Source organism: Manacus candei, unplaced genomic scaffold (genome assembly GCF_025592945.1).
Source record: "Manacus candei isolate 608988 ecotype Guabito, Panama unplaced genomic scaffold, ASM2559294v1 h1tg000017l, whole genome shotgun sequence".
Classification (NCBI taxonomy): domain Eukaryota; kingdom Metazoa; phylum Chordata; class Aves; order Passeriformes; family Pipridae; genus Manacus; species Manacus candei.
Genome location: NW_026138065.1, coordinates 33319569 through 33343017, shown reverse-complemented (window position 1 = coordinate 33343017; position 23449 = coordinate 33319569). Strand labels below are relative to the sequence as shown.

The window sequence follows — 23449 nt, the reverse complement described above, 5'->3', positions numbered from 1 at the left end:
TCTTCCTGCGAAACTCAGCAACTGATGGTGATTTTGTGCTGCAGGTCATCGCTTCCACGCAAAAATCATTCCCGCAAGGAGAAACTGCTTCTGCCTTCTGACAGATGCCGAGCGCTGCCACCAATTGCTCCGGCTACCACTCCCAACGGCCCCCCGCAAGAGCGCAGACATCAGTACCCGTTGGCTTTGGCCGCCCTCTGGCAGAGAAGTCCCCCCAGGGCACAGCTCTTTGGGGCAGGAGGCGGGCACCACCCCTGCCAGGACTCGGGGCGGTGGCAGGCCTCCTTGGGCAAGGACTTGCCAGAGCTGCTGATTTTGGTGCAGCCCCGGCCAAGGGGGTCGGAGCGGCATTGGTGCCCTTGCCCTCACATTCCTTCGGTGTGTCACAGCCCCGTGTTTGGGAGGGCCACCAGCCGGGCCTTCTCCCAAGGAGCCGTGCCAGCTTCTGTGGAGGCCCCGTGCCCTTCCCGCTGTGCCCGCGTTGGCAGCCGAGGGGGCTCCTTCTGCTGCTGTGGGCAGGCACAGCAGGGGAGGGCTTGCTTAGTTTTTGAGCTGGGCCTAAAGTTCATGTCCAGCTGTCTTAGATACTTTGGAGAACGGACTCCTTCCGACATGGGGGCAGGTTGGCCGGGCGGGGGGAGGCCCCAGGGCAGGTGGCAGTGTCTCACAGGGCCTTTGGGACACGCCGATGGTGTGCAACGGGGCAGGGTGTCACAGGGGCCCTTTGTGACACGTCATGACATAGTACCGGTGGTGACGTGGCCACGCCTCAGTGCTCCTCGGAGCGTGCGACGGGACGGACAGGATAGAGCGGTGCTGTGCGGAGCTCCCGTGCAGGCCAACTCCTTCCTTGTTGACCCGGAGCGTTTTGGAGGCGTTTCTGTGGTGCAAGCGCCCTCGAGGCCAGATCGCGGGACTTGGTGACGCGGAGCTTTTGCGAGGTGTCTCCAAGCCCTGTGGCGAGTGCCCTTGAGGCCACACCGCAGGACTTGAGAACCCCTACCCTTTCCTAGCCTTTTCTCTCGTTCAGTTGCCCTTGAGGCCAGACTGCAGGATTGGTGACCCCGGAAATTTTCCGAGGAGTCTCCAATCCCTGCGGCAGGTGGCCTCGAGGGCAGCCTGCAAGACTTGGGGACGCAGAGATCTTCCGAGGTGTCCCTCTCTTGCAGGTGGCCTCAAGGCCAGACTGCGGGATGGCAGGGAAGACGCCTGAGCCTGCTCAGGCCATTTCGGACAAAGAAGGAAGGCCCTGGGACTGACTCAACACAGCAGCCTGAAGAGGTGGAGCAGTCCCAGCCCCTGCAGGAGGGTGAGTGGCAGGGCTGGGCCACAGGGCTGCTGGCTGCAGCCAGATGGGCCTCTTCCCATCCCATCCCCTGTGGACATGGCCAGGGAAAGCGAGGGGGGAAGAGGGGCCAGGGCTGATCCCCCAGCAGCTCCTTGGACTGGGCAGCCCGGGGCTGGCCCTGCCTGTGGGGCGCAGGGCTGGGTTGTCTTCTCCGGCCTGTCCCGCAGCCCCCTCGGCTCTGACCGCGCTCGCTCTTTGCCAGATCCAGGCCGGCACCGGACACCAGAGCAGGACCGTGCCCGGGGGCCGCTTCTGCAGGGCAGCACAGGTACTTGCAGCCATCGCCACCTGGGCTGGGCCTGCTGTCACTGCTCAGCCTGGCACCGCTGGCGGAGCTCTCCGTGGCACAGCCCCCCTCTTCCCTGCCCTTCGTTCTCCTGCAGGCCCTTTGTGACCATTCTTGAGCTTTCGGCGTAGAAGGTGCAGGATCGCACCAATTGAGGTCGTTGGCGCAGCCTGACCCCACGCCGACCGAGCTCAAGGTTGACCCCGATGTCGGCACCGCGTCGACTGATGGCACAGCAAACCGTGACACCGCGGTGACCGATGACACGACAACCTCCAACGCCGCGCTGCCTGAGCTCACCCCGCAGTGCTGACGGTGCAAAGACTGAGGGCATCGTGGATGCTGACAGCACACCCGTTCAGCACCTGCCCGATGATCCCAGTCTGGAGGTTCCTGAAGAGGAAGTTATCCCTGTGGGAAGTAAGCAGCCTGTGGGCAGGGACTGTCTGGCCCTCAAGCCGGGTCTGCTGGGCCCCCTCAGCCTTTGAGGCCCGCACAGTGTGGTGGAAAGGGAGGCCACTTCTGGAGGGACAGTGGGCAAGTTGCTCCCTCTGGCAGCTCTCCAAACTGCCCCATGTCCCCTCCTGGCTGTGGGACTGTGGCACACTTGATGACCTGGAGCGTTGCGAGCACTCCTCTACTGCAAATGCCTTCAAGGCACTTCGGCAGGACTTGGTGACCCAGAGTATTTCTGTGGCATCTCTCCTGCAGGAAGCCATGAAACCAGACAGGGGCATGGAGCGGAGACCTCCCAGGGTGCCCAAGGCGGGCGCGGGTGAAGAAGGAGGAGGAGGAAAGCCCTGGGCCTGCCCCAGCACAGCAGCCTGAGGGAGGCAGGAGCACTTCCAGCCCCTGCAGAAGGGTGAGTGGCAGGGCTGGGCCACAGGGCTGAATGGCTGCAGCCCAGCTGGGCCTCATTCCATCTCATCCCCTGTGGACATGCTCAGGGAAAGGGAGGGGGAAAGAGGGCCCGGGGATGAGCCTCCAGAGGCTCCTTGGACTGGGCATCCTGGGGCCGGCCCTGCCTGTGGAGCGCAGGGCTGGGCTGTCTTCTCCGGCCTGTCCCGCAGCCCCTCGGCTCTGACCGCGCTCGCTCTTTGCCAGATCCAGGCCGGCGCCGGACACCAGAGCAGGCCGCACCCGGGGGCCGCTTCCGCAGAGCTCATCAGGTACTTGGAGCCACTGTCACTGCTCAGCCTGGCAGCGCTCTCGAAGCTCTCCATGACACATCCCTCTCCTCCCTGCCCTTCATTCTCCTGCAGAGGGTGCGGAAATCCGTTCCTGTTCGGCGCAGAAAGGCCAGGACCTCACCACCCGAGCTCCTGGCACAGCCTGAGCCCAACCCGACCGAGCTCAAGGCCAAGGCTGACGCCCCAGGGACTGAGGGCATCGCAGATGCTGACAGCACACCCGTTCAGCGCCTGCCCGATGCTCCCAGTCTGCATGTTCCTGAGGAGAGAGTTGTCTCTGCTCAAGTAAGCAGCCTGTGGGCAGCGACTGTGTGGCCCCTCAAGCTTGTTCCGCTGGGCCCCCTCAGCCTTCGAGGCCAGCACTGTGTGGGGGGAAGGGAAGCACTTCTCGGGCAAGCTGGGCAATTGCTCCCTCTGGCAGCTCTCCAACTCTCCCCTGTGTCCCCTCCAGGTGCCAGCTCTGGTCAGGTCCATCCACTCGTGGCTGACCTCCAATGTGTCTGCTGGGCACGTGCTGGATAAGACCCTTCTAGCACTGACCGAGGCACACCCCGTGGATGTCGCCATCACCCTCCTGCGCTGTGCCCCCTCGTGCGACAGGTACGGGCCCCAGCTGCCTCGAGGGCTCCGCGCTCACCAGCCGCTAGAGCCCATCACCCCCTGCCCCTGGAAACACTGTGGCTCTGTCCCCCGGCCCCTGCAGCTGCCCAGGTCAGGGCGCTGTGGTCCAGACTCCTCTGACGCAGAGCTCTGACTCCACAGAGCTGCTGCAAACCATGTGGAGGACCATCGCCTCATCGGGAAGGACACTGCAGAAGGTGCTGCCAACCCTGCTCGGCGTGATGGAGGACTGGCCGTGGTACTACACGCGCACCTCCGATGGGGACAACACAGACGTCTTTGCCCTGGCTGTGAGTTTCTGGAACCGTTGCTTGCCCCCAGTTTGCCTCTCTGGCAGCTCTCCATCCTCCCCCAGCACGGCGTCTCCCTGCCCATCTCCGTGCAGGCACTGGGCTGGAAATGTGGGCTAGCAGCAGGTTCGGGGCCACCGGGCCGGGCGCTCCCCCCGAGTCTCCCCTGGCCTTCCCCTCCCACGCTCGGGCCCTGCCACATGGATGTCTTGGCACTGACTGCTGCGTCCGGCTGGTTTGTCTTTTGCAGGCAACTCTGGCACTGTGGATGATTGTCCAGGAGCCCCAGTGCCCGGGGCCTTTGATGGACTATTCCCCCCATCTCCTCGTGGATCTGCTCTTCCAAGTCCTTGTCAGCACAGAGCAGATGTCACAGGAGGTCGACACGTTCTGGAGGGGATGCCAGGAGCAACACGACCTTCCCACCGACCCCAAGAGGTGCTCCATGCCAGTCCTTCCCTCCTCTCTTGCCCTTGGGACTGGGGCCGGGGCTCCCAGCGTGACCTGGGCTTTGCTCTGCACACAGGTTTGCAGTGCTGACCATGAAGGCCCTGCTCTGCTGTCTCCACTGTGAGGATGTGGTGAATTCAGTGGAAGACAATCGTGGCTGGGCCAGGCTCCTCAATGCTCGCAGCCGCCACGCAGTGGCTCTGCTGGCCAGGTGAGACCTCCTTGTCCCCGCTGCCCCTGTCATTTCTGCCTGTGCACGGGGCACCCCACACTGTGCCCGTGGGCGTGGGCCAGAGGGTCTTGTCACCTGGGACGGCCGAGCAGAGTGGAAAAGGCTGGGAGAGGCGGGTGCACAGGAGGAGCCGCCTCCCAGAGTGCCCTGGTCCCCTCCTGGGACTGGGCTGGTGGGGAAAGACCAGGCCTCTGTGAGTCCCTCCCGGGAGAGGTTTGCCCGCCTGCCTCAGGTCGATGCTACCTTTTTCCCCCTGGCAGGGAGAAGCGCCACGTCTCCAGCCCCTTGTGTTCCCGCATCACACTCCACCTGCTGGAGCTGCTGAGCAGGGAGGAGCCGTGCTGGGACCTGCCTGCCATGGCATTCCTTGTGGAGGTGAGCCTGCTGCCTCGCGCTGCCTCGCCGAGCTGCCTCCACCTCTCGGCCCTCTCGTGGCCGCAGCTGCCCGGGACGGTGCCGCGCCCTGTGCTGCTGCCTGGGCCCAGCCCTGTGCGGGTCCGGGCTCCTGCCGGCCGGGCACCCCATCACTGCTCCGTGCCTTTCAGGTCCTGGACTGCCTGGACACCAGTGAATGCGGTGACAGGGTCCTGGAGATGCTTTCAAGGAACTCGGGGAGCACCAACACAAAGCGGCGTCAACTGGCGCTCCGAGTCCTCGTGGCACTCAGCCAGGATCCCGTGATGGTGAGAAGGGGCAGTTGGCTGAAGCCGTGCTGGAATCCTGGGGCCGTCGCTTGGGTTGGCTGGGCTTCGGGAGCTGTGGCAGCTGCTCCCAGCTCTGCTGCCTCCCCGTTCAGCTGCCCGAGTCCCTCGGGACAGGCCTTTGGCCTCCGGGCCCCGCGGCAGCACGTGGGGCTGCCCCGCCGGAGCGGGATTGCTGGTGCAGCCGTTGGTGGCTTCATGGCACAGCATTGTCTTCCTCACAGGCCAAGAGCATCTGGAGCCTGAATGAAAGGCTCGTGCAGCTCCTGGGGGATGCAGACAGAGATGTGGTTTGGATGACCCTCTCTGTCTTCAAGAACGTGCTCTGGAGCAGTCTGTGGACACAGCGCCACAAGAGAGTCCGCAGCAAAGACCCCCTAATATCCACCCCCACCGGCCTGCAGTTGGCTGAGGCGCTCCGGCCACTCTTTGACCACGTAAGGCTCTGTGCCCCCCCGCCACGGGCTCTGGGTACTGCTGGGAAACTTTGGTCCCTGTGGATTTTCAGGCCTGTGCCCACTGGGGCCTGGAGAAGCTGCTGCTGAGGTCTTTTCCTCTTTCTTTGCACCAGGACGACAGCAGTGTGCGGGAGGGCTCCATGGCCCTCTTCACTCGTGTGATCAAACTGATCGAGAGAGAGGGAAAGAGGCCCCTGAAGCCACTCGTGTGCCTGAGCCTGCTCCCGCTCTACTTCCACCGGCATGATGAGAAGGTGGTCGTGAAAAGGGTGAGCACTCGTGGGCACTGGTGTCCCGTGGGAGGGGGCTGGGCTGCCTCCTGGCCTGGCACCTCCCGGGCTCCGGCCTCCTCCTGGCCTTGGTCCAGGGACAGGGGTCCCGTGCCCTGGGCTGCGGTGCCATGTCCTGGTCTCTGTTGCTCTGCAGGCCTCTCGCAAAGCACTGCTGGATGTGACCAGGTTCCTGAAGAGGAGGGATCTTGGGCGCCTGGTGAACACAGAGGAGCCATGGAGCTTTGGCCAGTGCCTGGTAAGGACGGCCCCAAAGCCCCAGCCCCCGATGCCCAGAGTGTGGGGCTGCCCAGAGTGTGCTCCTGCCCACTGCTGCACCCGCCTGTGGGACAGCAGCCTGCGCCCCACACGCTGCTGCCTTCCCTGGGGCGTGTGGGCTCCTCTGCGGGCTCCTCTGCCCCCGAGCCAGGGTGCCGCTGGAGCCCCGGCCCAGCTGGGCTGTGGGGCAGGGCAGCCCCGCCGCTCCCAGGGAGCAGCCAGCCCTCTGCTCCCTCCAAAGCCCGGCCCCAGCGGCTGCTGCCCGGGCCTCAGGGCTGTGCGGGCAGGGGAGGCCAGTGCTGGGCGCAGGCAGCGCCCGGCCGAGGGGCAGAGCCCCAGCCAACCCTTCCCTCCGTGCCCTGCCGCTCTCTCCAGCTGAAAAAGGACCGGAGCCGAGTGGCCAAGTACATGCACCAGGCCCTGCCGTACCTGCGGAGCCCACAGCAGCCCCTGCGAGAGGCAGCCATCAAGTTCATGGGTGAGCCACGAGGCCGCGGTCCCTTCCCGCCCCGCTGCAGCTCGGGCCCAGCCCCGGCTGCTGCAGCGGCAGCAGCAGCCGGCCCAGGGATGTGCTGGGGAGCCCCGAGTGCCCCGGCGGCTGCTGCTGCCCTGGGCCAGCCCAGCCCTGGGGCGCCCCGAGGCAGGAAGGCCCCGGGCTCAGCCCTGCCAGGGCAGGAGGGCGTGTGGCCGGGCTGGCAGCGCCGCTGGGGGGGGCAGCTGTGCCGCTGGGGCCGTGACAGGATCTGTGTTCCCAGGGATCGCCGGGGGGTACCTGAGGGGACAGCACAAAGAGCTGCAGCTCATCATCGATGGTGAGTGAGGGCACTGGGGGCTGGCAGAGGAGCACAGAGCCTGGGCAGGCAGCTGCAGTCCTGCCCTGGCTGCGGAGGGCTCTGCTCCCTGCAGGGATGAGGGGCGGCGTGGGCAGAGCAGAGAGACATTTCAGGGGCACGGGGGGCATTGGTGGCCAGTGCCTTCTGCCTCATCCTGCTGGGCCCTGCTCCCTCCTGGCAATGGCAAGAGCTTGCTGGGATGGCCCAGGCAGGAGGGGCTCCTTGCGTCGCCACCCATCCAGGCTCTGACCTTGGCTCTGTTCCTCTCTGTTCCAGCCCTTCAAGCCATCCCAGAGGACAGGAGCCCCGCTGTCTCAAACCTGGCGCTTCAAATCATCAACTTTGTTAGTAATCTACAGACAGCTCCCTACCCCAGGTTGCAGCGGTTCCGAGACCGGCTCTGCAGGGCGTGGAATACCCGGCCTTCTCTGTGGGGCTGAGTCTGCCTGCGCTGCTGCAGCTGTGTGCAGAGTCGATGCAGGCAGCTCTGTCTGTTGGGGCCACCTGAGCCTGTGGGGAAGACACCTCTTCTCTGCAAGGCCTTCCTTTTACCCCAGCGTAGGAATATTAAATAAATATTGTCATACACAGAGGCCCAGGAGCTTCTTTTGGGTGCCCGGTGTCCACAGGGCATGGGGGAAGAGGGGAAAAAAGGCCCTTGTGCTCAGCAACACTTGCCCGGGTGTGCAGTGGGGAAGAGAAGGTGCCCAGAAGGCCCTCGGCCTTGGGGGGTTCTGCCGGAGCCTCAACACTTGGGGCAGAGGGGATGGGCAGAGGCTGGAGCTGTGGGAATCCCTGAGAAGCTGGTCCTTGGAGGTGGCCACAAGCCCCATCCCGGGCAGGAAGCAGCATCTGTGGCTTGCCCGTGTGTTGCTGTCTGGATTGCTGAGGGCTGGGAGGGGCCTGCGGAGCCGGCTCCTGTGGAGCTCCTTCAGGGCTGCGCCGCTGCCGGGCAGGTTGGCGGGGCTGGGGGAGACCCTGAGGGGAAAGGGCTGCTGTTCTCTTTTTTCAGCTTTGCGCTTAAACTGCCAGTCCAACTCCGAAAATTAAACACCGATGAAGATTCCTCCCAGACAGAAAGTGCCATGATAGAAAGCTCTTGCTGCCCATGGAGTACCGATGAGAATGGCCCACCAACTGCACGAGAGCTGTGGGGTAAGGGCTTTCCTTCCAGTGTGGAACTGCCATCATTCAGTTTTTGTAGCCCTGTGCTGAAAGTGGCAGTCCCATTCCACAACAATACAGACAGCCACAGACCTACCTCACAGGCCAGCAGAGAGAGCTGGGAGAGTGGCTGTGCCCTTCCTGCTCACCATGCTTCAACTTGTTGCCCAAATTCCCCTGCCACACCCTCACTGAGGCACCACGCCCCTGCCTGACGGCTCCTGTTGGCCACACTTGTGGTGTGGTTGCTTGCACTCCCTGGACCAGTTTCCGTCACCCAGAAACGACCTCGACTCCAACCCCTGGTCGGCTGATTAGGCCTCGCAAGGCAGCTGGGCTGAACCGCAGTTTCTCCCTGCAGTTTAAATCTCCCACAAACTACCTCAGCTCCATCCAGTGGTCAGCTGATTAGAGTTTGCAGGACAGCTGGGCTGAGCTGGGCTGAGCTGGGAGGAGCTCCTCCATGCCGTATAAATCTCCCACAAACAACCTCAGCTCCACCCCTGGTTACCTCCTAAGGCCTCACAGGGCAGCTGGGCTGAGCTGGTCTGCTCAGATGCCGGGACAGAGGGCTCTTGCTACCCATGGAGTGCCCAGGCTGGCCCACCAACTGCACCTGAAACCCAAAGGTTACAGGCTTTCTTTCCTGGCTGTTCAGAGTGGCCAAGCTCAGCTCCAAGAACTGACACAGCAGAAGAGCTTGTTAAAGCAGTCAGGTTGAGAGGAAGTTGCTGACAACTTAGTCGTAAAATAAGGGAGTCAGCAAGAAAACAACACCATTGTAACACTGCTCAAAACTATCTTGTAAAATCATCACAGTGGGTGTATTTATTTTCTCCCCTGCCCCCCTTAAACAGAATAGTCAATTGCTGTTCTCTGGGCATTGAAAGGTGTGAAACAAGTATTTAAGGGTGCCTAAGCCCTTCTGAGCACCACACTGTGGTCAGTCCAAGAGGGTGCTTCAGACAGCACAACATTTGAACCACCTTCACACAAAATAGGTATCACGTTCAACATCTCTGTGGATGTGCTCTCCAGCTTTCATGAGCAGTGACACAAACTCTGCTAAGCACTGAGTATCTGTTGATAAAGCCCTCAAGATTTGTCAAGAGAATCCTATATGGGTATACAAATGAGAAAAAAATTAAGAAATAATCACATAAGTGAAGAAAGTATCATAACAGCTGCAAGTTCCTGATGTAAAGACTCTGGTTCAGTGCCCCCTCCCCTTCTCAAAAACACAGCTCATACACTTCCAACTTTTGTTTAGGTTGTAGGGTTTTGTTTGTTTTTTTTATTAAAAGGCGGTTTCCAGATACCTAATCATTACTGTGTTGTTTGTGCAGGACAAAAAAAACCAGCTTTAAATACTCAAATACACAAGTCAAAACAAGCTGTTTCAAACTGCTCAGCAGTGCAGGCTCAAGCACTTATTTGCAATGGCTTTGTACAATCAGTTCTACATAGCGATGACCGTATATAAAGAATATAGTACATACTATTGTTTTCATTGTCAATTTACAAGAGAAAAAAAATAAATATTTTCCATTCTTATTATACATTAACACTTCAGTAGAAAGTTACAGCTGTTGTGTTGGCATGACCTGCAATGTCAGGAGGAAAAAGGACATGCATACTTATCTATTAAGAACTCTAAACTATGACTTTGAAATAAATTACAGAGGATAGATACCAGTCAAGAGAATACCGATTATCTGAATTCAGTACATTTGTGATTCTTGCTCCAAGGTAAAAGCCAAAAATCTTGCTAAGTACAAAAGCTAGTAGCTTGCATTATGTAAATAAGACAAACCACTTATGGTACAGCCTTTTCTTCAAATGTTTGTGAATAAATAGGCTTGTGGTTTTTTTTAGGCAAAAAAGATTAAGTTGTTGAGTTGGTCCTTGCATCCTTCACACATAACTAGCACCATAAAGATGCAAAGACCTCAGCAAACACCTAAATTTCATGCTTAATAGATAAAGCATGCATTCTGTAGAGTTTGTGCATGGTACATATTCTGTCCATTAAGGTTACTGTGCAAAAAGATTCTCAACCACTGAAGATGTTTCTGTAATTCTGTTAAAATTATTAGCAACATTTTTAAAGTTTTGCAGGCCTGTGTGCGACTAATGAAAATAAAAAATAAAATCATACTTGTGGTTCACCCCTAATTGCTATACACAGGCACAGTACAAACTGACAAACAAGACAACAAAGGAAGCAGCCTAAATGTCCAATGAACTGGGAAAAAATGATTGCAGTTTACTAAAAAAAGTTATATAAATATTTTCAAATTGCACAAAGCTTTGTACAGGTGGATCTATCAGTGCAAATACATATATATGAGGTACCAATTCAGTCAGATCTTTTTATAGGCCAGATCTATTTATATCTATCTCACAATCACTCTCTTAATTTCCTGTTGTCAGACAAATGCTACAGCTTGTCAGCCTCCAAGTAAAATCAAAGTCAAAACAATTTTTCAGCATATTCAGTATTGTAATTTGTATTCATTGTAATTTCCTAAGATTTAGTTTCTGAGCTTTCACTACTGAGACTGCTTAATTAATTTGTTTTTTAAAAGCACTAGCATTAATTTTGTTTTTCAGGATTTTACATGATTATAGGGGAAAGTTAAAACTGCATATGTAAACTGGAACAATAACTATGACTGGCTGAATATTTTAACAGTTTGAAATTTTAGTAAGTACTGTTAGGAAGGAGGAACACAGTTATTGCTATTTGGAGACTTAAAAATAAAATAAACCAACCTGAAAGCATAGACAGGACTGTTCCAATAGTGAAAATTTGCTAGATACAAAACAGCATTCTGCCTAAAATTAGTCCTTTTGCATCTGAACACTCTTCAAGTTATCTACAGCTTTCTCTTCCAGGTAACTATTATGACATTTACATGGAACTATGGATTTGAAGTGGCTAACTGTGGGACACACACAGCTTTTCAACTCTGGCAATTCTCTCTTGAGACGTTCCAGCTGCTCCACCTGGAATATATTTGGTTGCTCAGGATTTGAGTCATATATCCTGAATAAATGAGAAAAGAAAAAACATTGATAAGTATAAACTGACAGTTGACAGAAATGCACACTAGATAAAGCAACTGGGTTTTTTTTTCCCCTAATAGAGTAAAATTAGGTATTGGCAAGTCTATAAAGACAGTTCACTTGAGGTTAGTATCCAAAGTTTTGCTGCTCATCTTGCAATATAAAATGGTATTCCTTTTACACAGACTGATTAGTATTTCATTGGATATACTAAAAAGCCACCCATTGGCATTTACTTACTTCATCTCCTGAAAAAATGTGATTTTACAGGTGGCACAAAACAGTGCCAAACAGTGGCACAAAACAGTAAGAGCAGTTTTCCAGGCTTCAAACTTAAGAGCATAAGAAATTTCAGAGCCCTGAGATTATTTGAACAGACTGATATACTACTTGTACATTATACTGAAAAGAGTTTATACTTACTGCTTCAATAAGTGTTTCACCTCCCCCCAGTTCAGAATCACCTCTCTTGAATTACCATAACAATATTAGGTCAAGAGTGAAAACCAGAAAATCTGATCTTTCTTCATACCTAATGTAAATTAACTACCTACACCATTTCAAATAGTCTGTCCTCATTTCAATTTCTTGTTTTCACACATGTAAACAAACCTGCAGGATTTAAAATGTCACCTCACACAAGACTGTCCAAATCCAACACACATTTTGAGTCTGACAGTGACACTGAGCATAATTCAAACACTATTTTGGTGTAACTCATTATAAAGCAAAAGCATTCATGTTCCTGTAGCCCAACTATGGCACAACACGTACTGTGATAGGGATACATCCTGATCTCCCAACAGTAATTTCTAACATCAGCATGTTATTTATATCCAAAATTTCCTTCTGGGAATCCAGTTGTGCATATACAGTTTCAGGTATTGCACATCTCCAGGTTTATCTCCTTCAAATGAAAACTTCTGGAAGAAATTACCATGGCTTCTGCCTTAGTCTTTCATGAATATTCATACCTTTCCTTATGATTCCTTCAAAAAATTACTTTGGTTTTATTTCATCATCCTTTGTCCTTCGTAAGTTTTCAAGGTATGTCCAAAAGGAATGCAGTGTCACAACCAAAATAACAGAGTGCAAGGTGCCTTTTTACCCCAACAAGACGACTTGTGAACTGCTGGCAACTCTGAGACATCCAAAACAAAATGCAGCTCAAAGACCGATATAATAACAGGATTCAAATAAGGAAACACTTCTACAGGAAATAATGACATGGATCACATTCTCCACAGTATGATCGAGGACAATTTCTGTGAAGAAACTCCTTGAAGTGAGGATAAATGCTGTCTGTTTTTATGAAATTCAAATAGAAGGCATAGCAGTTAAATTACTTGCATAGCACCCATAATCCAATACAGGCCTAAGATATAACCCAAAATTGCCTTATGGAAGCTATCTGCAAAATAAAAGCTCTGCCTTCTTTCCAGGATGCAGGTATTTCTTCAGTTAAGCTGGCTTACACATTATGAATTTCTAAGCACCTTGTTCCTAGAACATGGCTAAGCATGTTTCTAGCAGGTGTTTTATTAGTTCTTTACTACAGCATAAACTCTCAAATTATTGCTTCATATTAAATTCTTTTCAATTGACATTTTGGATGAATCCAACCCTCCAAGCTCCTTTGAACCTGACCACCAGAGCCAGTCTGCTCCAATGTGTATATAGTGTTTCTTCTAGAGCAAAAGCAGAGGAGACACTTTGAAGCACAGCTTGTAATTCGGAATTTCTTGTCCTCACTTTTCGTTCGGGTCCACGAAAGTAAGCCACCAGTTTGTAGAAACAGAGCATAGTTCCAGGATGTCTCTTAATTAATTATTTCCAACTTCACCATCAAAATCAGTAACATCTCCCTATCCTTCATTCTTCAACAGGACACTTATTTGTAAGTAGCTATGCACCAAAGTTCCTCCATTCAACTTCCTATTAATGAGTAAGCCCCGCAGAAGACTGGGAAGAATCCTTTAAAAATTACTTTTTAAAATAAGCACTTTCTACAAAAGACCTGCAGGACATTGCAGGGTCATGCAGTGGATGTAAAACTGATGTGTTTAGCTCCTGTCTGGTGTTTTTGCAACCTCTGAAAACACATATGAGACAAAAGTCATCAGTACTGAAATCCTATTTTCATGCTAAAAAGACTTTGTGAAGCTTTTGATTAAAACTCTTCATTTTTCTTTGCATCAAGGTAAACTTGAGTTTAGTTTTATTTGCAACTCACAAAACAGGGAAGACTTAGATTGCCACTGCATAACATCTTAATCAATTAGATTAAATTATAAATCAACTAATACTAGTCCACTTCCTTCATATATCCATGCTGTTATTTAAGTAACATGCAGTTTCAGGCAAACAGGACAGCGCAGATTTAGACAGTCTTCTACTTTTGAGAAGTGTTTGGAATGCTTTTGCCTTGATTGCCAGCTAAATTTGTGTTAAATTTTGGGAAGTTACTAATACCAATCAAGCACAGAGCTTTTGTCCAGAGTCCACAAATGCAACATGCAGCCTAAGAAAGCTCTCATGGAAAAGCTTTCAGCATAAGAATAACTGATTTAGCATTTTTATGTAGTTGTGTGTATTATTCAGCAAACAAAATTCAGATCATGTAAAGTGAATGAAAAAAGATAATGCAAGTGTAGGTTAGCACCCACTCCCTCTCCACGTTGGTATTTAATATATAGCCAACAGGTGTAAAAACATAAGACTGCATTGTTCTTACTGAGTTAAGTATATTCAAATACAGAAGTATTTCCTGGACTGTTTAACAAAGCTTACCCAGGAGAAAAATACCAGATAAATCACCCCACAAATCCTGCTTTAAAATTCATCATTTTTTGCCAAGCCAGAGAATTTCACTACAATAAGTTAAAGTTTCTTCTCTAATTAAAATCTAAACATCATACTAATAAAGCATTTTAAGGATGAGATTTCTGTGTAGACAGAATATACCCAAGTCATGCACATAAAGTATTCTTCTGTATAAGGACCCAAAGGCAGAGGTGGCACCTTTCTGTAGGTTGTCCTTTTTTAATATAAGTAATTTGGTTACTTTAAACACTGAGATGAAACTAGTTGAACACAGGAAAATAGTAGAGTATCATCCCAGCAACAGCACCACAACATCCATTTGGTTTAATGTCTTTGGATATATCTAATAACCTGCAGCCCAAGTGGAGAAAGGACTGGATGGGGGCAGAGAGGTGTGTGTGTTCTTTCCTCTGCCCCAGCGACATCATTCTTTTAATATTGTTGGCATTTGTAAGCTTCCCAGATTTAGTCTTGCAGCTTTTCTTCATGCAAAGCAAAGTCAGAACCCCCTACCTGCGTTTTTTTTTTGCCCAGTGCTTGATATCCCCAACTTTTGGTATTCAGGACACAGTGTTTCTGCCATCTTCACAACTGGCTACAGTGTTTTGGCCAATTCTACATGGATGATTAAAGTTTGGAAAACACAGCTTACAGAAATTATCTCTATGCAGACAGTTCATTATCTCAGAAATCACTACTGCATACAGTAACTCAGGGCCACACGAAAGCAACCAAAAATTCACTAAAATTCCTCTATTCTCTTCCTAGCTTATTCAGGTAACTAGCACTTAAGGTAGTATAAGTAAAGGTCTAGTAAACAGCAACACAGAACACCAGGCACAGCGATTTTTGATAAATATCTGGACTTAGCTATAAATCCAGAGAACAAAAATTCTGCAGAAACCATGGAAGAAGCAAGCCTTGATTCAGGTCTAGAAATATTCCGGAATTTGAAGACACAACAATAGCATGAACTGGTTTTACACTAATTACTGCAGTCCCTACTTACTTCTAAATCTTGAAACAGGCAAGTACATCTCTCTCTCGAATTCTGCTTCACAGTAGTTTTAAATACATTTATTTCTAAACTTCAAACAGCACAGGAATATGGATGTTTACACCATACCTATTTAAACTCTTAATATCAACTTCATAGTCTCAAACAATCTGGAAGATTGCCTCTTTACCCAGCAGCTCCAAGTGGGAGTGGAAACATGTGCTGCCACGTTTTACATTTTGACACTCTGTCCAGGACTTGCAAATACCACCTGCATTTCAAAGTGTACACCTTGAGAGATCTGATGCAACTTTCAGAAAGCGTCATATTTCTCCTAAAGGGACCTATATTAAGACTGAATTTAATTTTATTTAGACAATTAATAAGTTTTGAAAAGTAATTAAGAATTGCAAAGGAACATTCTAGAGGAATAAAGGGGAACCAGATTTCCCTGCAACGATACTGAAAAAAGATAATTGTTTGCTACTCAAATTGCAGTTTGTAACTTGAAAGACGAAAAAAAATGCAGTGCAGAACTACTGTTTTTAAACAGCTTTGGAGTTACTATTAATTCTGGGGTTCCTCTTAATAAAGTGGAAAGATGTTAAAGTGGAAGTGATAGACGGGGCAGGCAGCGAGAGGAGAGATGAACGCTATTAAGAATCTAGATGATCTAAATAGTGCAGGGAAGTTAAGAAGTTTTTCTTCAGTTAAATCCACAAGGGAATTCAGATTTCCAACAAATTGGCTAGTCACCAAAAGGTGAGATAAAAGGTGTTCTGTTATCCTACTACAACTCAAAACACACTAAACAGCACAAAAGGGACCATAAGATGACATGTAGCAGACTTGCAGCCTTGACAGCAATGCAGCAGCATTTAAGTAGTGCTGAGTATCTGGAGTAAGAAAAGCAACATGAAGTCAAAAATGAGGCTGTCACCTTCTTGATTTTTTTACCATAGTAGTGAATATGCATTGCACAAGGAGTAATAAGCTACCCTGGAAGACTGGATTAGTAGACATCAGATGAACAGACACTTTAAGAATATTTTACACAGCAGCGTTTCATTAAAATACCCCACCTATTCATGAACCAATAATGTATTACTTTAAGTTATGCACATAATAGGATCCAGTCTCGTTACTCTAGGATTGTACATCAAAGAGTCAGAGTTTCATCTGCATTCTAGTCCAGAGATAATTTTCACCAACTAAAGGGGGCTTCAGTCATGAGGTACAACACACAGCACTGCTGTGGCAAGAAAGAGGACTTATGTTCTAATGTCTTCAGTCTGAAGCTGATCCCCAATGTAAAAATCTAGTTATACTTTTTTATTGCCAGAGAATAGGAGACATTCTATACAGTATAAGAAGTGAGACCTCTGGCAAACCAGAGAAGCAATGGACCCACCACTCTGGAAGGACTCTTAACAGTCAAGAACAGATAATAGAATTAACTGGGTTTTTTTCAATGAGAAAGACAGAGCAAACATTATTTGATTTCTTGCCTCTAGATATGTTAAACTGACTCTCAGTTTTCACTTCATAAAACAGACCCCTTGACAATTATTAATCCCTTTCCTCCCTTTTTATTTTTTCAGGTAAAACAATATGCAAAGCAATACCCTTACTAAAGCAAAAGGCTTGAAAGCCATCTATAATTTGACACTTCAGTTACACTTAATGCTTTCCCAATGACATTCTTCTTCATCTATCAGAATTTCTCATCTAATACAGCTTCTCAAATTAATCATCATCTTGTATTAATGAATTTCACATCTTCAGTGACAAATGAGCTAAAACTTTTGGTGTTTGTGAGGAACTAAATACCACAAAAATGCTTTTGTTCAAATATTTACCCTGATATTCTGATGTCTACCTGAATTATCTGGAAATAATAGAATAGCTACCTTCTGTAGTGACTAATTTAGCAGTTCACCCTAGAATCCCTCCAAGCTAATTTTAATAGGAAAAATGGTGAATTCACAGCTTTGAAACACAACAGAATGCTGGCAAAAATTAAAATTATTCACTTAAGTTGTGTTAACTATTTCCACAGCTTCATGTAGAAAGCTTAAGCTTTCAGTCAAACCGTTAAATAATATTGTCCTCACCATATCATGTACATAACTTAAAAACTATCATCATGAATACCAGTAGCATCTTAAATGTGTGTGCCATGCGCTGTTTCTTTAAAGAATCAAATTACATTTATGTTAATCTCAGAACAAACAAATTATTTTGCTTCATATTTGCTGAAAGAGTGGGAATAAGTGTTGACTTGTTCTTGATCTGGGTTTATGGGCTTCTTGTACTTGCAGTACAAGAAGGAAGATATTCTGTACCCAGTCAACCAAGAAGCAATGTGACATTTCACTGGAATCAAGATATAATAGTTTCTAAGCTTGATGATGATGATGATTATTTATAAAAGCTATAATTAAATACCTGTCATATATTAGCCCATGAACACCATATTCTCTCAACTTCTTCCTGTTATCTGGGTCATTTGCATCATCACCCCATGAAAAAATAACTAAGCCCTCAGATATGGCCCGTTTAATAAACGATGGATTCCTCAGCAGATCTTCAGAATGCACATTAATTCCCTGAAACACAAAAGACTTCAATTAAAATTCATGTTTCTGAAACACATCAGTTTTTTTTAATCTTTGACACTTGGAGCTCCTTATGATTCCATCCATAATAATAAAAAATAATTTATCCAATTAGAGAGTTTATTGATAGTGCTATTTTTAAAACACTGTATTAGACATTTGAAACAATGGACATTATTTTGGCAGTTGCCCAACTTCATTGTATTTCTTTTATGAGGTTAGTTGTAATTTTAAGTGTTTGTGTGAAAAATGATAGATTTAAAACAAGTAGTAATAATTTAGTTTCAGAGTAGTACCAGAACTTGTCAGCTTACCAGCAAGTTTTCAAACTGTGCAAAAGTAATGGCAATTGGAGTTGTGCGAGATCTGAGATCCATAAGCTCTGGATAGAGTTTGGATTCTCCTTGGGTGAGAAATAACACAGGATACTTGTTTTGCTTATGCCGAATCCTGTTAGAAAAAGAAGTTCACAAGTAGGAAATGAAAAAATGAAAAGCAGGGGAATTCAATCTTACTGTTTTGAGTGGAATTCCTCTCTGTGCTGAATGTTCTTCTAGTTCCTAGCTGGTGCAATGAAATGGTACTACAGTTTAGCATCAAACTGTGTGACAAACTGCTCAAATTATTTATTTTTTTTCCCATTATTAGAGATTAACACACAGTTTAAGGGAAGCTTGACTTCATGTTGAACTCACACCCACATCCTCAAAATGTTTATATAAAATCCTTGAAGGCTGTTTAATTCTGTAATTTTCTTCTTAAGGTTAGAGTAATATGAAGATCCATGATAAGAATTTCTAAACATGGTTAATATCAAGAACCTAACCTTACTAATGTATTTTTCAACTTAGATACCAGTACAGTGGTATGAAATTACAACAGATGGAAGCAAAATTTTGAGATTGGCATGTTCTTACACATTTGCTTCTTAACCCTTTTATCAGTACCTTGACTTGGTTTTGCCTTGCCCATTGACTCTTCAATGGTATTTCATCAGTGCAGCATCAAATGAAGCTTCCATAAAGCCTTTCATTAACAGTGCTGAAGCAGTTTTGGTTACCAAGTACTGCACCACATTTTTAGTTCCTATATATCCCAACTGTTTGTTCACCAGTTCAACTTCTACGCTTTTTCTGTGCCCCAATACCTTCAATATGACATTCCACAAAAGCAAAGTAAACCACTTAACAAAAACCACAAAGAAAACCTAAACCAAACATGGGCAACACAAAGTTCTTTTGTTTTCCATCCTTTCAAAAAGGCAGATACAGTGAAAAATTGTAACAAGATGATTTGTTTTTTAAGTTGGGCTTGCATACCCCTGGAGCATGACTAAAAAAAGACTTTGGGATACCAGAAGAAACCTTGTCCTTTTTTGTTGTGTCAAGAAAGAGTGAAGCATTCAGGAAGGCACTTGACAAAAATATCTACTATGACTTTGTTCTCCCATTTGATTTTGGAGTCATTTCCAATGGCAAAGTGGTCTTGTTTCAGTTCCCAACTATTTTGGCACCCAAAGTTTATGTCTAAGCAAAACAAATTGTTATTTGTTCCTGTTGGGTATTCTTATGTACAAAGTAAATTTTATAAAAAAAAAAAAAGAGAAAAAGAAAATACATAATTTATCTTCTTAACTTACATTGTACAAACATCTGCATGAAAAGAAGAAAATACAATTCTTCTTCTTCCAGCATTCATCAAAACAGTTTTTAGAATAATATCTAGAAAAAGGTTCATATCAAAGTAAGTTGACAAGTTGCCATCCCACTGTCCATCCTAGAAAAAGAAAGAACAAGCTTCAGCCATTTAAATTAATGGTTACTGAAATTATTTTAACCAGCAATGGTCTTTCATTCTACCTGAGTAAAATGAAAATTCAGTTTGCCAGTCCGAATACAGAAATCAACCCTTCAGTCTGTTGACTGTTAGTTACAGCTCTACAGGACTGACACTCTGAGAGGCAACTGAATTCTCACAGCAGTAAGATTCAGTGAAAAATTCACTGTCTCCCTGTCCAAGGAAAACGTTTCTAGGAAGCCTATTCTAATTTTGAAAATGCAAAGGATTTCCCTGAAATGTAAAGGAATTCCCTGACAGTCCACCAAAACCTACAGCAGATATTCTCTATTGTTATTTCTAAATAAACACAATCCTGTGCAATGCTTGAGCTTGGACCAGGTGACCCACTGTGGTCCCTTCCAACCTGACCCACTCTGTGATTCTGTGGAACATACAAATTCAGTGGTAAGATTTGTAGAAATGAGATATTCTTTGAGAATAGCAAGTACCTGTCTTCCTGCAGCTGACCTGTCTCTGAGAGCACTATTAGCATGTCTCCATGCATATGGACTCGCACCTATCACTCTCCTTAGTTTCCTTCCCCCACTCCAGGCTTCCAGTCTTAGCCTTTTTTTCCTTCTAGACTGAACACTAAACAATCCAGCTGAGTCTGCAACACTGCTGACTAGAAGGAAACAGTTGCTTGTGTTACTGCACCATGTCAAATTACAAACTTTAGCTGTCAGAGAATTAAAGTAAATCACAGGTACATTTATTTACCCTTTGCTGGGAGATCCATTTGATTTCTATGTTGAACCCAACATCTTCAGAAACAGACTCCAGGACCTGAAAAAAAATTCATTATGAAAAGACCCCACAGTAAAGGAGGACAGCAAAGCATTGTGAAGGTAATTTTTGGGAGAATACACTGGAATTTAGTGCCAATGGTGTCTAACAGTAAAATTAATCCCCCCAAGTTTTTAACATTTAACACAAGATACATATACGCTTTTTTACTCAAATTTCAACTTAATAAATGCATACAAATGGATAAAATCTTAAGGACAAAATTTTGACAAGGCACAAATGCAGGTCAATTCACTATAGCACATATAAGAAAATGCCCCATTTGTACTCCTGAAGAAAAAAATGGGTTTTATTTCTCCAGAAATATATATAAACACATGGTCCTAAGTACGAAATCCATGAGCTTGCTATTACAATGACGATGACAAAAGTTCTTTCACATGAAAGTCTTGTAAAGAATTATTTGTAAGGTGCCTTCAAATCAAAGGTGAAGCTCACACATGAATGAGGACATATTTCTCTGTGGCTGGCTCTGCTAGATGGCCAATACTATGTGATTAACTCCCTAAGGCCAGGTGGTTGGTTTTTTTCAACATTAGAAACAATTATCAATGCATTAAAATGCAATGCCCTTGTGTACCCTGAGCTATGCAACTTGGGTTCATGAATTAAGAAGCTTGAAATATCTGCAAAGTACTACTTTTAAGCACTGAAAAGCTTCCAGTGGCCAACAAGGAAGCCCATATTCTCAGTTCCAGCATTGATATCAGAGACCTAAAGCCAAAAATTAGTATCCCTTGTGTGCAAAGCTGAAAGTAAAACACATACTTTCATGTTCCACAATCATCATTATCATCTATATTCTTTGTATATAAACCTTATATATAAGGTTTGCTTACTCTTTGCAGTGAAGGAAATGGCTGGGTCTCAAAAGCAGAGTTTTCCTCCTCTTGAAAAGATGCTGGAAAGAAATACAAAATACTGAATCAAAACAAACAGCAGCATAATCCCAGTAATCCCAGCAAGAAAAGGCTGGCTCAAACTCATAAGACTTTTAGGAGTGAAGAATGAATCAGGTCTACCTTCTGATTACCTATGCCTTCCCTCTAACACTGACATACTCCAGCGATGGTGTTGGCAATTCCTGTTTTGCCAGTGGGAAAAATGTTTTGACAATCATTTAAAAACTCGCCATAATATTGATCAGAATTGGCTTCTCCCATCCCTCACCACTTCACTCACTGAATGACATCCAGTAGAAGCAGCCTTGCCTATCAAGGCTTATTTATTTTATCTTTTCCTAGACTGGGAGTACGTGCAAGGTACTTTGACCATCTGCTGTCCCTATAAAGGGGATGAATTAAGGCCAAGAATTACAGCACCTATAAGACACCCTACAGCAGTTACCAAAGTTCTTTCTGGCAATTCTGAAGAGCTGAAGTTAGAGAAGTCTAAGATGAAACATTAGTGGCAACTTTGTTATGGTTATTCATAAATATAGATTGATCTATACACATGAACCTTCCACAGTCCTGTCCCCTCTTCTCAAGGGAGTAACTTCTGTCGAGATATTTACTTCCCAGCAAAGAAGTCCACAGCATGCACAGAATTAACTACATAAGCATTTAGAAGTGTTCAGGAAGATGGCAAATGTGATTAGAACAAGCAACTGTAGCCACAGAATATGTATAAATGCATGGTAGTGAATCAATCTCAAGACTCTTCCAAACTAGTACGTACCATTCTGATCTTTTACTTTCAGGGCAGTCACGTGAGCCAGCTGAAGAACATAAGAGTAACATTAGCAAACACTCTACCCCTAGAGATCTTCCTACATGCAAAATGTAACTAAATTTCCTTATAAATTAGATTTTAACTTTAAAGGTCCATTATAGACACAGTTTTAGTAATCTGCAAAAGAATAAAGGACATCCTAGTACACATCACAATTTCCTTTCAAAGTTTGTTTTAAAGATTTCAAGGAAAACATGCTTACTGAAAATTGAAAGAACATGTTCAAGGGTAAAAGCACACATAGTATAATTCAACAGCAAGATGTGAAGAAGTCTGAGCATTAATCTCTCCTCTATGTTTAATCCAGTGCAGAGGGCTGACCAGTTTTAAACGTTGTCACATACTGAGAATCAAGCCAGACACAGGACCAACTCCCTCGCTCTATTCAAATTCCCTCTCCACAGAAAGGAGCAGAGCAAGTAACTTCAAGTAAAAATGATCATATAGTTCTTGGATCAGCCAGATGCTTTCCTTGACTGAGGACAGGTATCTCAGTGGGGTCTTTAGTGGCTCATCCCCTGGCTCCCCTTTGAGTCAGACAGGGCACTTCTGCTCAGAAGGTAGAGTAGTTCAGTGCAACCCCTCCAACATTTGAAAATTAGACAGACTTCAGGACAGATGTTTTTCCTCAAAGACTTCAAAGCATTGGCTTTTAATGAACCCCACCTTCAATTTCAACCTTCCTCATTTTTTAAAAATTATCATTGTTAGCATAATGATGTGGATCTACACAAGCTGTCAGACCACCTTTCCAGAAGATGCAAGTAATGAAATTTATTGAAGTTGTAACCATGTTGCAAAAGTATTTCTCTTGGAATTAGCTAATTGTTCTATTCACACAATTTTTAGAACTGTGCTCTCCCAAGCTGTCTTTAGTTACTGCCAAAAACTCTAAGCGTCATACACGATTTGAAATTCTACACATAGCATATTGTACTAGCCAAAGTAACAATACCTTTAATAACTGCAGCTGATCAAATGTAAGTTCTTTGACTGCAATCTCAAACAGTTCCAAAGGCTCTGTATCCAGTTTCTTTGAAGAGAAACAATACATAATTAAGCACAACTGAAAACCACAAAAAAAGCCTACATGGTTTTAATATGGTAACATTAAAGGCAACTATTTTTTTCCTCTTTTATTGATAAGGATACAAGTTATATCTTAATAAGATGATCAGTTTTCAGGAGACAACACAGTCACTTAAAAGCATAGAACAAGTGTCCATTTGAAAAAAACAGGATTTGTTTCACACAAGCCAGAGGCTTAGAAGTTCTTCACAAAAAGTTGGTATATTTATTCTATAAAAACTTGATTGGTTAATCAGGAAAAAGGTTTGCAAGTAAAGAAATGCAGTAAAAAATACTCCAAGGCAGTTTACTACTGTCTATCCAATGTCACAGAAACTAATAAAAAAAGACAAATGTCTTGGGGTAAAATTGA

At 46.6% G+C, this 23449-nt stretch overlaps 3 protein-coding genes across 9 annotated transcripts in view; 2 read left to right on the top strand and 1 right to left on the bottom strand.

Annotated features, from left to right (window-relative positions):
* Positions 1-1894: 1894 nt before the first annotated feature.
* LOC127469383 (uncharacterized) lies at positions 1895-3578 on the top strand. Its single transcript, XM_051783573.1, has 4 exons — positions 1895-2054; positions 2739-2803; positions 2897-3109; positions 3276-3578. The coding sequence occupies exons 1-4, from the start codon at positions 1895-1897 to the stop codon at positions 3576-3578; spliced, it is 741 nt and encodes a 246-aa protein (XP_051639533.1).
* Positions 3579-3605: 27 nt separating this feature from the next.
* On the top strand, positions 3606-8617 carry LOC127469476 (maestro heat-like repeat-containing protein family member 6). Its single transcript, XM_051783854.1, has 11 exons — positions 3606-3735; positions 3986-4173; positions 4262-4396; positions 4678-4792; positions 4963-5100; positions 5343-5555; positions 5690-5845; positions 6003-6104; positions 6500-6602; positions 6880-6936; positions 7234-8617. Exons 1-11 carry the CDS (start codon positions 3667-3669, stop codon positions 7395-7397), a joined length of 1440 nt encoding a protein of 479 aa, XP_051639814.1. The 5' UTR covers positions 3606-3666; the 3' UTR covers positions 7398-8617.
* Positions 8618-9381: 764 nt separating this feature from the next.
* The window catches only part of GPCPD1 (glycerophosphocholine phosphodiesterase 1), a 44204-nt gene continuing 30136 nt past the window's right edge, over positions 9382-23449 (bottom strand). For 6 of the 7 annotated variants that reach the window (XM_051783849.1, XM_051783844.1, XM_051783845.1 and 3 more), the window contains exons 13-20: positions 22964-23041; positions 21955-21994; positions 21114-21175; positions 20188-20253; positions 19268-19404; positions 17943-18078; positions 17459-17619; positions 9382-11170 (exon numbers count right to left, since the gene is read on the bottom strand). In XM_051783849.1, the coding sequence (XP_051639809.1) occupies positions 10966-11170; positions 17459-17619; positions 17943-18078; positions 19268-19404; positions 20188-20253; positions 21114-21175; positions 21955-21994; positions 22964-23041 (885 nt within the window). In that variant the 3' untranslated portion in view covers positions 9382-10965. Of the gene's footprint in view, positions 11171-14526; positions 14629-17458; positions 17620-17942; positions 18079-19267; positions 19405-20187; positions 20254-21113; positions 21176-21954; positions 21995-22963; positions 23042-23449 lie in introns of all 7 variants that reach the window. The other variant, XM_051783850.1, reaches the window with a different exon arrangement.